This window comes from Lingula anatina, chromosome 4 (assembly GCF_051362555.1).
Source record: "Lingula anatina isolate TDL-2025a chromosome 4, LinAna3.0, whole genome shotgun sequence".
Classification (NCBI taxonomy): domain Eukaryota; kingdom Metazoa; phylum Brachiopoda; class Lingulata; order Lingulida; family Lingulidae; genus Lingula; species Lingula anatina.
In genome coordinates, this window is record NC_141770.1 from 9,593,126 (window position 1) to 9,607,015 (window position 13,890).

General features: G+C 36.8%; 2 protein-coding genes across 2 annotated transcripts; one reads left to right on the forward strand and one right to left on the reverse strand.

The window, feature by feature from the left end:
* The first annotated feature begins 580 nt into the window (after positions 1-580).
* LOC106152379 (nudC domain-containing protein 1) lies at positions 581-8,948 on the forward strand. Its single transcript, XM_087011579.1, has 9 exons — positions 581-717; positions 1,225-1,379; positions 3,464-3,649; positions 4,126-4,315; positions 4,623-4,817; positions 5,243-5,453; positions 6,324-6,465; positions 6,753-6,878; positions 8,232-8,948. The coding sequence occupies exons 1-9, from the start codon at positions 603-605 to the stop codon at positions 8,685-8,687; spliced, it is 1,776 nt and encodes a 591-aa protein (XP_086867705.1). The 5' UTR covers positions 581-602; the 3' UTR covers positions 8,688-8,948.
* Positions 8,949-9,152: 204 nt separating this feature from the next.
* On the reverse strand, positions 9,153-12,054 carry LOC106152394 (uncharacterized). Its single transcript, XM_013525946.2, has 4 exons — positions 11,866-12,054; positions 11,447-11,524; positions 10,789-10,963; positions 9,153-10,536 (listed from the first exon to the last, which is right to left on the reverse strand). The coding sequence occupies exons 2-4, from the start codon at positions 11,520-11,522 to the stop codon at positions 9,531-9,533; spliced, it is 1,257 nt and encodes a 418-aa protein (XP_013381400.2). The 5' UTR covers positions 11,523-11,524; positions 11,866-12,054; the 3' UTR covers positions 9,153-9,530.
* Positions 12,055-13,890: the final 1,836 nt, after the last annotated feature.

The following is a 13,890-nucleotide window of genomic DNA, read 5'->3' on the forward strand; positions in this document are numbered from 1 at the left end:
CATCACTTTTAAAATTTATGTTGCTTTTATCCTTCAGTCGTGTTCCTTTTTTTAATACGAAGTCTTAAACTTTTTATTCTATCTTACGTACTACTTTTAAAGGTTTTATGACAATAATGCGCTTTTATAGGGCAATTTATGTTGAACAAATATTGTAGGCTTACCTCAAAGTAGCATAACCATTATACATGTATGCTCTGCTGTTTCAAAAAAAAAATTTTTTTTTTGCTTGTTTGACATTCGTTCATATGTTCATGAGTGGGCCCGTTGAGCAACTACAGCCCACGAGATTCCTTGTGTTCTCAAGAATTTTTCGGGTGTAGGCCTATTCGAACAATTATTTAATCCAGCTCAAACGTACACCATGCACTACTCGTAACTCTATGCCTTTACCCGAGAAAACTGATGGGTGCATTCTTCGAGTTTTTACTCAGCGTTCTAACAGAAAAAGAGAAAATTATCTGAGTTGAGGAAATTTTCCTATACTGTCTCTTTACCAGTGCTAATTTGCTGCGTTGAAGACTGAACCAAGTTCCAATGCTGGCTCCTCTTGGAAGTTTGTCACTTTGCGCTCTTTAGAGTTGTGAGTACAGAACGTCAGCATGGCAGACACATTGACGGATATGAAAGTAGATCGGGCTTTAATTGACCCGAATTTCGATGGATACAAACTATCCTTGGACTCCATTCCAGTGTACACTAATAACATTGAATTTGGTAAGCTTAACTGTGTGGAAAGTAATCTACTGTACACACTTCACATACTGCTAGAGGTAGCCATGATTGTTCACCCTGCTTCGCGTACTTACTGTTACTTACCACAGTACATGGAGTACAAGGGTGTCCACACGTTTTTTGTAATTACGTAAGCTAGAGGCCTGAAATTTAACTCACGGGTTTTCCGTGCAGAGTACTGTGCATGTGAAGGAGGCAAAGTGAAAGAGTTGGGATCCATCCTCCATCACTTATGAGAGCATCCACACCCTCTTCCCTCAAAAACTGATCATAACTAAAGGTATTGACCCTATTGCTTTAAAAAATTTACAGACTGAAAACAAGAAAAACTAGACTGATACATGTACAGTATGTTGGGTGGGGTGGGGGGGGGGGGCAACAAGGCAAATCACACCGTGATACCCAGGTTCCAAAAGTTACTTAGCCACTGTATGTTACTCTAAATGCAGGCACTTTCAGTTTCAACAATGATATTGATATATTTTCCAGATCTAGATGAAGTAAAACTGACTTCTGGACAGTACAGTCTGCAGCATCTGAAAGCATTTGGCATCCACAACCACCTGTTTCAAGACCCCTGGGCCACCAACACTGTCTACTTTGTCAACAGTAGATGGGATATTGTCAAGTTTGTAGCAAACAATGTAAGTAACAGGGGCGGTACAGGGCTCGACACTAACTTTTTTGAGCACCTGTCCTTCGGACAGGTGATCATAAATATGACCTGTCCGATTTTTAAACCAACCTGTCCAACAAAACCAATATATTTTTTTTCTATTCATACCTAGAACTTTGTAAATTAATATGTATAGTTATACATTTAATGTATTTATTACCAAAATACTCAATCAAATGAGCTGGAAAAATGCACCTTAAAGTGAATTTATTTTCAGATAAAAAATTGATTTTTCATACTTGTGAACTCCTGAAGATTAAATCTTGCATATAAGTCTGATTTAACAATCAGGGCTTCTCCTAGGATTTGGGGTACAGGGTCTACTAATTGTAAATCTGCAATTTGATAACAGATTCACATGAAGTTTAACAACAGCTAAGGAAAAAAATACCCTGAGTGGGAAGTGGGGAGGGGGTACTGTTAAATTAATTTTATTAAAATATTCAAAATTAATAATATTTAAATATAGTTAAATGAAAAGTTAAATAATATTCATTTTATAGTACTTTACATGTATTTATATTAACAATTTAACTTCTTTAGGGGTTATCATGTGTTTGATTTTTCTTTAATATATGAATTAAATAAAATCAGTATAAAAAGTTCCCCTTCTTTTTATTTAAATTCTCATATTTGTTATTACTAATTTCTTCCTTACATCAATATCATTCTGGTATATGACAGCAATGTTAATTTATCAAATTCCAGCACTAATTTTTAACTGTAAATAACATTAGTGATGCTAGAGTCATTTAAGAAAACATCATACAAAATTTCAGGTTATATTTTGGCAAATAAACTACATTTCAACAAGATCTTCAGTCCAAAAGATTTCACTTTCTGTAGTGAGTAGATAGCATACAATGTATTTGATTGACAGGCAGTATGTTGCCTTGACAACAAACTAGATATAGCCAGTTCATCCAGTTCAATCTGGCTTTGTACCCAGTACAGTACTTGTGTAGTTTCTGTTTTTGGAACGGTCTTTATTACTAGTGCATGTAGATTTTGAACTAAATAAATATTCAGTAAAAGACTTGATATGTGAATAGATTTTGTCTGATGAAGTTCTGGAGGGTGTTCACTTTCATAATTTGGCGGTAAGTTTACTCAGACTTCGTTTTGCGACTGTATGTATTTTGTGCCAAAAGTAGGTCACTCTTTTCAATGCCGTCTAGGAAGAGAATAAAAGACGTTAGTATGCAACAAAAATGATTTTTAAAGACTTTTGCTCCAAATTTCTCACAAAACATGACCTGTCCGTCGGACAGCCAACCCTGCAACTTCACCTGTCCAAACTGAATTTTTACCTGTCCCGGACAGGCGGACAGGCGCTAATGTCGAGCCCTGCGGTAGCGATAGTCTGAAGGTTCAATAGTCCGCAGGTTCATTGGTCCGAATGTTCACTATAGAACCTTCGGACCAATGAACCCTTGATTAAAAAATCGATGAAAATGTTACCACTTTTCGGACCAATGAAACTTCGGACCAATGAACCTTCGGACTTTCGAGACGCCCCCAAGTAACAGACAGGGTCATGGCATAAAATCCCATGATAAGACCATAAAAGTAGGGCATGAACTTAGATTAAGTCCTCTGTAGAACATTGGCTCTTTAGAATATTGAACCCACAAATCAATAAGCTTTCAGATGTCCTTTTTTTTTGCTTTTTCTTTGGCAAAAACTTTGCCCCTCATTTGTACCAGTGAAACTGCAGATTTTTTAATGTGGGATCCACCACATGCCAAGCAGTGCAAACCTTATTATGTGCATTTATCATATGCATCCCCTACAAAGCAGGAGCGAATTGAGCCCATCTAGATGGTCAGAATTTTTCAAGTTTACATTGAAGAGCATCTAATTTTTTTCTGTCAGAAGACAGTCGAAAATGGAAGATGGATCAACAAAGATAATTTGGAAGACTGTCAGAAAATGTCTCTGGATCTGCCTCTGGAAAGAACAACAGTTCTTTCAGTGAGACATAATACACTGTAGTTATTTTCTACAGTGGCATCATGTCTTATAATTATTTTATTAATTAAAACTTCCAAGGCCAGCAGTTTGAACAAAGGTGAGCCAGTGCTAAGGCTGCCAGACGCAGACCAGCAGAGAAGCAAGTCAGGCCGCCATAATGTCTCCTTACATTTCCCCTCGCCAGAAGTCCTCACTGTTGCCGATGGCGCAGGAAGGCTGTATGTGGTGAGGACAGGGGACAGAAAGCTGGACCAGGAGTGGAAGGTACATTATATATAGAACTAAACTTGGGAACAGTCTGTGGAATTTCTGCACACACTTTTACTACTATATTTATTACTATCTATTGAATTTGTTTTCGAGATTGGCGTATATATATATATTTTAATATGATTTTGTTATTGCAGTTAATCAAGCAAAAAAAAAAAAAAGTATAAAAAAAATGTACCTCTCCTTGATGAGGCCCTGGTTTCACATACACACACACACAAACACACACACACAAAAAAAATTAAGTCAGGTTCCCTGACTAAGAACTTAATTGCCAAGGTTACATGGTCACATGCACACATCTTACCGTATCAGGCACAATGTTACAGCACTCTCATGGAAGTCCTAGCCAACAAAGCTAGAGAACTGACGTAAGTTTTTTTGAGAAACAGACCAGTAAATATAATTTCTTTATTTTTGTTTTGATAGGTTTTTTTGGTTTTAATTGTAAATTTATTATTTTCTACTAGGTGGTATTCAGGCATGAAATAGAAGGCCAGAATTTCCAGGTGGTGCATTCTCTTCTCTCTAAAGAAGGCTGTCACATGTTTGAGGTGGCGCTGCTGTATGTCGAGGAGAGAGACATGGTGTCTGAGGAGGCAGAGGAGATTAAGGGGGGCGATTTTGTATCAGTTCTGGAGTGGCTTACTTTGACATTTGGTAGATATTAATTTTCATTTCATTTATGTTTTTGGCATTTGTTTACTTGTTTGGAATTTGTTTTATTTATATATATTATTCTCAAAACAAATTACCATTGTAGAAAGGAACTACAGTATAAATCCATTTTGAATACTACATACATTTTTTTTCATTTCATTATTATTATAATGATTATTGTTGTTGTTGTTGATATGTGTAAATACATGTAGTATATTTGATCTATTTAGTCTCCTTGTTCTGGATCCCACTAGATAACATGGGACAAAATTGATAAAGTAATCACACATTATAACTTGAATTTTAGCCGCAGAAACAAATGTATGGGAACTGACACGAGTGAGAAGACTGGAAGGCAAGAGCGCTCCGGATTTCCTCACTCTGGAGCAGCATGGCAGAGGCATGATTGTCGGCAGTGAAAAACATTTCACCTTTGTTTATGATTCTGTGAAGCCAGTGGAGAAGGCCGAGGTTAAGGAGAGCGCTAGGGCAAATGGCGAAGGTATATATAATATTGTTCTCCCTTCATATGATTTCCTGCTTTTTATGTGTGAAATGGCTGTAAAAGTGAAGGATTTGTGTATGAAATGGGGATTTTATTAAATTTACATCTTTGTATGTTAATTTTGTGTATGTTAAGACGTACTTGATGTTGCAATCCAGCTTGCCAAGGTGAAAGTAAGATGTTCACTTGGAAGATCTTTTGTAGAATCCGGATATTTATACCAGTGTTGTCTAGAATATGAAAGGAAAAGCTGAGGTTGTCCCCCCCCCCCCCCCCCCCCCCCCCCCCCCCCCCCCCCCCATTTTTGAGCATTGAAAGTAAATGCAGACATCTGTACATATTCAGTGTGTAAGATGTAACCATATTCAGTTTATGTTCACAAAAATAGATGGCAGCACAACATGGCCTGTTTGTGTTTCCAGACAAGAAGGCTCCTGCCTACACCTGGTTCCAATCTATGGAAGATCTGACTGTGCATTTCACTTTACCAGAGAATACTAACAAAAAGGATCTTGATGCCGCACTCAGTCATAATTACATTAAGATACGCCTGCAGTCACAGGTGTTGTTGGAAGGTAATTTCCAGCAAAATATTGACATTGAGGGAAGCGCATGGTACATTGAAGGAAGGAGGTATGTTTTGAATTTTTCAGTTTGACACATGACCCTGTTCTTGGATATTAGGTTGCCATGTTTTTTTTTTTTTTTTTTTCACATAAATCTACTACTCTTTTAAGTTCTTGTAATATAGCTGCTGAATGAATTATGTGTTAAGGCTTAATTTCTATATATACATGTATGTGAACTATTAATTTTTTTCATTTCATTCTTATGTACATATGCTTAAGAGATTATTAAAAAAATCTTTTTAGAAAAAAGCAGGGACTAACTTTGAATGTAGAAATGGATTCATTAAAGGTACATACGAACCGAGCATCGGTGGAGAGTGGATTCCCAGTAACACATGTAAACCACTTCTACTAGATTCTTATACGACTCAAATAAATTCGACATGCCAAGGGATAAACTGAATAGATCACTCAATCAGCCATAAAAGACCTTTAGACTGCTCCTTTCTTTAAATTTATGGTTGTAAATTTAACCTACATTCGTGACCTACAGTACTTTCCTGCCCCATTGACATACAGCTTAGAATGCCAGCAGAAAAATCTGTTCAAACATCATTTTCGGGTAAAATTAAACAATGCCTTTTGGTAATTCTCTTAGTTATACTACTTGAATCTATATGCTGGCATTTGGTTGGTTTTTGTGACAAAAAATTGACTTTGTATGCATCTTTAACCATTGGTAAGGATTGGAAAATTGCTGTTTATCCCTGGATAATTCATTTTTTGGCCAAAATGAACAGTTGTTATCCTTTTAAGTTGTGCATTACTAAATTCTGCTTTTCCTCTGTACATTTGACAACTTTGCTGCCTTGTAAATATCATTTTCTTCATTTATTAAAAAAAAAAAAACTACATTCTGGCGTCAAAATTTCAGACTAGAACTCCAACTGTGCAAGAAAGACCCAGCAATGTGGTCAGCAGTGGTCAGTGGAGATGACCGTGGAGAAATGGTTGTGGACCCAGCCACGGCACAGGAGATACACCAAAGACTGGAACACTTGACCTCTGATACCTTGGTAAATATCACATGTTAACACGGGCAAGCACGCACACACACACACACACACACACACACACACACACACATTAGTTAATAGATGTTGAGGCAAACAGTCAGTGATGAGTGGTTGTTTCCACCCAAAACACACACATTTTCACTGACCAAACATCTTTTATTGACCATTTTTTTAAAAAAGTATTCAGCATCTGTTTAAGCTCTATAAGTAGCAAGATTTTTTATTATAGATAAAAATAAATATTTTTATTTATTTATTTATTTATTTATTTATTTATTTATTGACAGAATGCTGACCCAGACAGAAGTGAAAAACCATTCAATTCCCAACAGTTGGAGGAATGTGACACGTTTCCAGAAGAAACATCAGCCATGTTGAGGTTTGACGGGGATACACACCAGTCGACTCATCTGGTGAGATGTCCAACATGGAGTGGTTGTTGATGGATTCTGGGATGAAAAATATCCTCTGCGAAAATTTGTCATATAACACTCACTTACGGTTCTCAGTCTGTACTAGAACATGATGTTTTTTCTCTTGAAAATATTCTTAATCTGTTCTGGGACATTCTGAAGGACTTCCCAAAATAGTTCTTGAACCGTTACATTCATTACAGAACAACATTAGAGCTGTAAAAAAAATACTCCCAAATGTTCTAGAATAGATTGAGAACTGTAAGTGAACGTTAAATGAGCTAATTTTCGGTATCTCTGCTTTTTGAATGTTTAGAAGTCAAAGAATTTTGTACAAAGATAAGAATTTAAAGGGATAATAACTCTTTGTTTTGGCCAAAAAATGAATTTTCCTGGAGTAAACAACAATTTTCCCATACTTACAATGGTTAATGAATCCATTTTTACATTCAAAGTTAGTCCCTGTTTTTTTTTTTTTTTCCTAAAAAGTTTGGTTTTTTGTTAAAATCTCTTAAGAGATTATAACAGAGTATAGCCATCAATGGAGATCACGTGGTCTGAAGACAAGCTCAGATATTAGAATAATAGCTAAAACTGCCCTTTTTGTAGTCAAACAGAATATATTATATTTCTGTGAGTTATTCACAATGTTTTTATTGTGAAGTATAGACCTCACACGAAGAGTTATCCCTTTAAAGTAACCAAAAAGTTAAAAAAAAAACACACAAAGGGGCAAGGGGTAATTAAAGGGTCACAGGTAAAATTTCCAGTTTCAGTCACTGTTTTTTAAAAAGTAATGTAAAATTTAGTGGCATTTTTATATTGTTTGACAATTTTGTAACATGATGCATTTTACTAAGTTCATTTTGTTTTGTTTTTTTTTTAACGTTGCATAGATTGTCATGAGTGGTTATTTGCACCTAAACCAATTTAAGGATGAAAACATTTATTTCCTTGAAGCATGCCACTGATAACTGTGTACATTGTATATTTTTGTGAGAATTTATCTTGTCAGTCCTTGACTATAATTTTCCCACTTAAAGTGGAAAATGTGATGAACTATATAATTCAGATTTTAGTTGTTATATAAACAATCAGTGTAGTGCATTAACTAAGGAAAGTAAAGCATGTATTTACTTATGCAGGCAGTGAATCTGGCATTTGATAGAAATGGTGCATTAAGGATATTGTAACCCTTTATTATCATACCTTTAATGATTCAGATACCAAAAAATGAGGTTTTCCTGCATCTAATTGTTCAATAATGCATCTTTCTTTTTGCTGATTTAAAACAAAAAAAACCTCGAAATTATGAAATATTTGCCATTACAGTCTTCATTTTTGTCACTTCAGGTGGACCTCAGTAGTCACCAATGGCTATTTAACACAGCTTTACATAGTGATCAGATGCCAGCAGTGTGTCTTCGCCATGATGTAGACGGGTTGCTATGGCAACCAAAGGCAAACTACGAGAAAAAAGAGTGTCCGTTGCTTCACATCGGTACATTTAACGCCTTAGGGTATGTCCAGGCATCTAAAAGAGACAAAAAATTTGCCGGGTGCTCGCCAGACTTAACATTCGCAGTGCTCTGTGACTGTGTCCGCCACGTTTTTGTCTACCGTCAGCCAGAGGCTACTCTCTCTCCTCTGAGGAACAGAAAAACTGGCAGGGAGGTTGGAGCAGTTGCTAAGCAACAAGTGATTAGTTTAGACTCTACAGATCCAGTGATGGGCCTGGCAATATCAACTGACAAGATTTTTGTTCTGACGGCAAAGATTTTGCATGTTATTAAAGTGAAAGAAACTTAGCAAAGGATAATTTTTCCATTATAGGATATATTTTTTTCTCTTTCTTCTTTGGTAAATATATTGGAAAGCAGTTATATATATATGGGATGAGATTTTTATATATCTGCAAATGCAACAGGTTATGGGCGGTCACAACTGATTGAAATGCATTTCTGGGCATGTTGATAAAAGGATCAGTTGTCTCCCTGTAGAATGATGAAATCTTTCCAAATCCATTCATATTTAACTTGAATTTCCCAGAGAAATAAAATGTCGAAATTAGTCTTTCGTTTCTTTGCTCTGTTGCCCTTTTTGTGTCAGTAGCCTGTGCGTAATTATCAGGTTTATGCATAGATTATTTTTCTTATAGTGAATTTTTATAAATAAAATCTCTTCAACAATTGACAATATACCCAAAAAATTTTTTTTAATAAAAAATAATTCTTAATAATTGCCTGCTCAACCATGAATCACATTAAAACAATGCAGTTTGCTTCAACGTTTTATTTCCATACGTTATTGTAATAAGACAAAGTTTAAATAAAAACACAAATGCGTTATGCGCTAACATACACTTACGATTTTTATTAAAACAGGTTATCGAGTGCGCAGTTTTTCTCTCATAAAAAGAACAGCCAATTGTTTGTTTCCAATTGTAACTTGGAAAACGTGTGCGATGGTTTGATTTACCACGCCGTTTTTAAATTTAAGTTCTTTTCAGAACGCAATTCATCTTTCATTTACTTCGTTAACTGCGCAACAGCTTAACAGCACAAGGTAACATTTTAGGCAATGTAAGACGAATTCATTCAAAACTTCTGAGAATTTGACATCCTTCAAACTTGCGTATTATCAGACGTGCTATTATTTTTCCTCTTCCTCCTCTTCACCTTCCTCGCCTCCTTCATCTTCCTCCTCTTTTCCTCCTTCCTCGTCGCCTCCTTCCTCCTTCTCTTCCTCACCTTTTCCTTCACCCTCCTCTTCCTCACCATTTCCTTCACCCTCCTCTTCCTCACCATTTCCTTCGCCCTCCTCTTCCTCACCATTTCCTTCACCCTCCTCTGTTTCCTCAGCGGCCTTTGGACTCTCTGTCGTCGCTTCAATGATTACAATTTTTGGTTTCGTTGTCGTTTTAGGCACCACTTGGATTGCCACCACTTTGGGTTTACTAACTGGTTTGGCTGCGACTTTAACAGTTGTAACTTTCTTTTTAGGCTTCGGCTTTGGCTTCTCAATGTCAACTGACACCACTTTTGGTTTAGATCCCGGTTTGCGTTCAACTTCAACGGCTACAATTTTCGGTTTAGGGATGGGTTTCCGTCTTGGGGGAGGTTTGCGGATTGACGGACGGCGCTTATGAACAGCTGGTCTTCTCAATCTAAGTCGCCTTCTCCTAAGCCTTTCCGCATACAGACGTCGTCTTCTCTTACGCCTTTCCAAATACTGACGTCGCCTTTTCTTACGCCTTTCCAAATACTGACGTCGCCTTTTCCAAAAATTTTCATAATGCTGACGTCGCCTTTTCCTAATCCTTTCTAAATACAGACGCCTTCTCTTAAGCCTTTCCAAACGCCCTTTACTACGCATGGCCCTGCCAGAACCACGTCGCCGATGCCATATATTTCTTGGCCTTGGCCGATGCCTTGGTCTTTTTCTGATATTCCTTCTCCTGACATAGGGTGATTTAGAACCGAGCCGAATTTGTGTTCTGGTTTTTTTAACTATGGCGTAGATAACCGTTTGGCCGCGAAACCCTCCACAAGGCAGCAACGATTTTCGGCAACGATAGTTACATCGGAAGTCACTAACTCTCTTAAGTTGACGGAGATGGACGTTGTTTTTCAAACAGCGGCATATGGTGTTTATTCGCCTTCAATTAAAAGTGGAATCATCATTAATGGCTTTGAAGTTTGCACAGTGAATCTATCGAACGGAATATTAAAGATACTAACAATCGGCAAGAATTGATGAAAGGACACAGACATGCAGACATGCTTGTGAATTACACAACGTCAAAAACTGGCAACAGAAATAATATTTGACACACTAGCTGTATTGAGTCCTCATTTTAGATTAACTGATTTTGTGTAATTCACATCCCAATAACATTTTTGTAGCTTACCTCGATTGGGTCAGTGCTACATATTTACTTCCTTTCTTTTTGCAGAAGTCTGTGCAGTCTCCAACTTTGAGTAAACGCCCCATCTTTTCATGACTGGTGAAGGCAGTCGTGCTGGGTTTAGAATAGCAGCCCGTGTAGCGTCCGCCCTCTGGGCCGGCTACTGGATGTCTCCACCCTGTTCAAGAAACATGTTATTTTAATTTCATTTAAACGTGGTTGATAATGCATCATAATTTGATATATCGTTAGAAGTAAACGGAAAGGTTTGCAGGGTTTTCGCCAGAAATAAGAAAAATTAAAGAAATATCTTGTAGCGTTTTGCAGACTTCTACTAGACTTCTACTAGATTTCGATTTTTAAAATTCCCAAACCACAAATATCTGTAAATTTACATTTTAATGAAAACGATGGGGTGGTAATTAGCATTTTTACCGAGTGGTTATTACAAGCTTTTTTATCTTACCAAAACTTATTGAGCAAAATAAAAATTAAAATTGAACATGCAGAAAACGAATTTATGAAAACTCCTTTAATTCGCTATTTTGAAAAAAAATCCCCATAGTCTACTGATGAGGGGTGAAACGACAATAGCAATATGTAATGATTGAGAGCATTAAACCTTTGTGTACTACTTGTGAGACGTTTTTAAAATACGTACTTGCACTGGTAGGCGTGAGATGAAAAGTCAAAAAGCAACAAAAGAAGACAGCTGCGATTTGTGAGAAGGCCATCATACCTGAAAAGAGTTCATTTCTAGAGAGCCTCATTTCGAACGTTTACGAACGGTATGAAAGTTTTTCGGCTTAGGTTTGATAATTTTCATTTATCATTTTTATGGAATAAGATTATATGACATAAAATAAATCGATTGGAAATTAGGAAAAATATCAAAAAATACCAACCTGATAAATTAAACTTCGGTGCTAACTCGAAATCATTGTAAAGGCAATGTGATTTTTGGCCGAAATATCTTTAAATGTTTCGATTCACTTGTTGAAATCACGCAAAATATATATTTTGGTTGCGTTATTTGACCTAATATGCGACCTGAATTATTCCCGTTTCATTTCGACTTACCTGCTTGTCAAATGGGTAACTCTGGACTTGAATTTTACGTCAAGTTGATAGATAGTCTTGAAATAAACAGTGAGAATCTAAAACGTTTACTCCTCTTTTTCAGTGCCAAATTATCCAGGCAGTGCTATTACGGACATTTTGCCCCTGGACAGAAGTTGCCTAAGACTGTCGCGGACGCAAAACCGTTACGTCAAGCGCACGTGGTGTCATTCCACGTTATCTGCTTGACGTTTTACGTCACACAGATGACGTCATCATGTTTACGTTGCACAACGTTACAACTCCCGTAACATGCCGCTGTAGATTCGATAAATTTGAATAGATCTACGTGTAGATCTATAAATATAATAAGAAACGGTTTAAAATCCTGGAAAGACTCAATAACACGCTTACAAAATTTAAAAAAAAAAATAAAATATATATATACCCATTGGAGCTCAGATGTCACAACCACAAATTTAAAATCGGGGGAAATCTGTAGGCCAAAGGCGTTAAAGGTGTTGACGATTTTCGTGAAGAAACTAGATCTAGGCTTACATAGACCTATGCAAGGTAAAACACATTGCTTGTTGGAACAAGAAAACTGACTGTCGTGGATTTGTTTTACACTTCATGATACTATCTGTGAGGCTTATTTGATAATATTCCATTGATGGCTTTCGATCCTTACATAACATTGTAGGCCTACTTATTACAAAGTTCCAGACTAAATTCCAGTTTAAACTGACACTTAATTGATTAAATAACACTTGATTATAGCTGTTTTCTTTCTACTTTTTTTTAAATTAATTTCTTACTTTGAAATAAATTTCCTGCATTTATCTAGTGTCATTTACTTCCTGCAGTTTTAGAATGAGTATAGTCACTTATAAGCAGTACATACCAAATAAAAGGAAAAAATACAACTAATATTTTATATGAATTAAATTTTATAGACTGGTGATGAAATATAAAAGGAATGAAAATTAAATAACGTCCAAAATCTGTCCTTCTACGAAGAATTTCGTACCAAAAACTCACATTTCAATGATTTTATAATCAAAATTTCTACACAACATGTAAAACACACTTGTCATTTTGTACTGGGATAAACATAGATTGTATTTACACCTAAAATGCAATACTTTTGGGTGCACATGGTGCACTTTTGGGTGTTCAAAACGAGAACGTGGGCACTTGTAACAAATTTACATTTCAAATTACAACCGTTTGTGAGAAAATCCAGAAGGTAAGGGTGATTTTAATTATCAGTGAGTATAACAGGGGCGGATCCAGGGTTATTTGAAGGGGGGTCCGGTTTTTTTTTTTTTTTTTTTTAAGAATGACAGGCTTCTGATGCGAAGCCGACCCTTGGGTGTTTTGGAGGGCAAACGTTGCCTTTCGGTGCAGTTTAGAACTATGATTCAGCTCTTCAAATTTCTTAAATCAGGAGGGGAATATTGGTGTGATTTTTTTTCCAGAAACCGAAAGGCGGGGGAACAGGATCCCCCCTGAACACCACCCCCCCCCCTAAATCCGCCGCTGTATAAAATAACAATTTAGGACACCAAAAATTAAAATTTAGGACACTTAAAAATTCCGCCATGCGGAAGCTACCTGAGAAATATTAAGTGCGCATGCTCATCAGTTAAACTCGTGGTGAAGAAAGCATGGCGGCTGAAGGCGATCGAAGGAAAAAAGCTCTTCTGTTCTATTATCTTTCAAAACAGAGACGAAAAAGGAATGAATTGGCCCGTAGAGCAGCAATGAATCGACTGTCTACGGAGATAATATCACCAGAGATATTCACGGAGATATTCATGTTCGGAGCCGAGATTTAATTACTGTACCCCGCAGGGACGACGTGTGGGGAGGCGTGTGAGAGGCGGAGAGACTATTAAAAGATTAGGCGGGGTTTTTTTTTCATGTACGTCCGCCATTTTTAGTTCTCAGGATTTGTAAAGCCTGGCTCAATTCGTTGAGAATGCGGTCTTAGTCCCGTTTCACAAAGAAACTAAAAGGTCGCTTACGTCGTTTTTTTCTTAG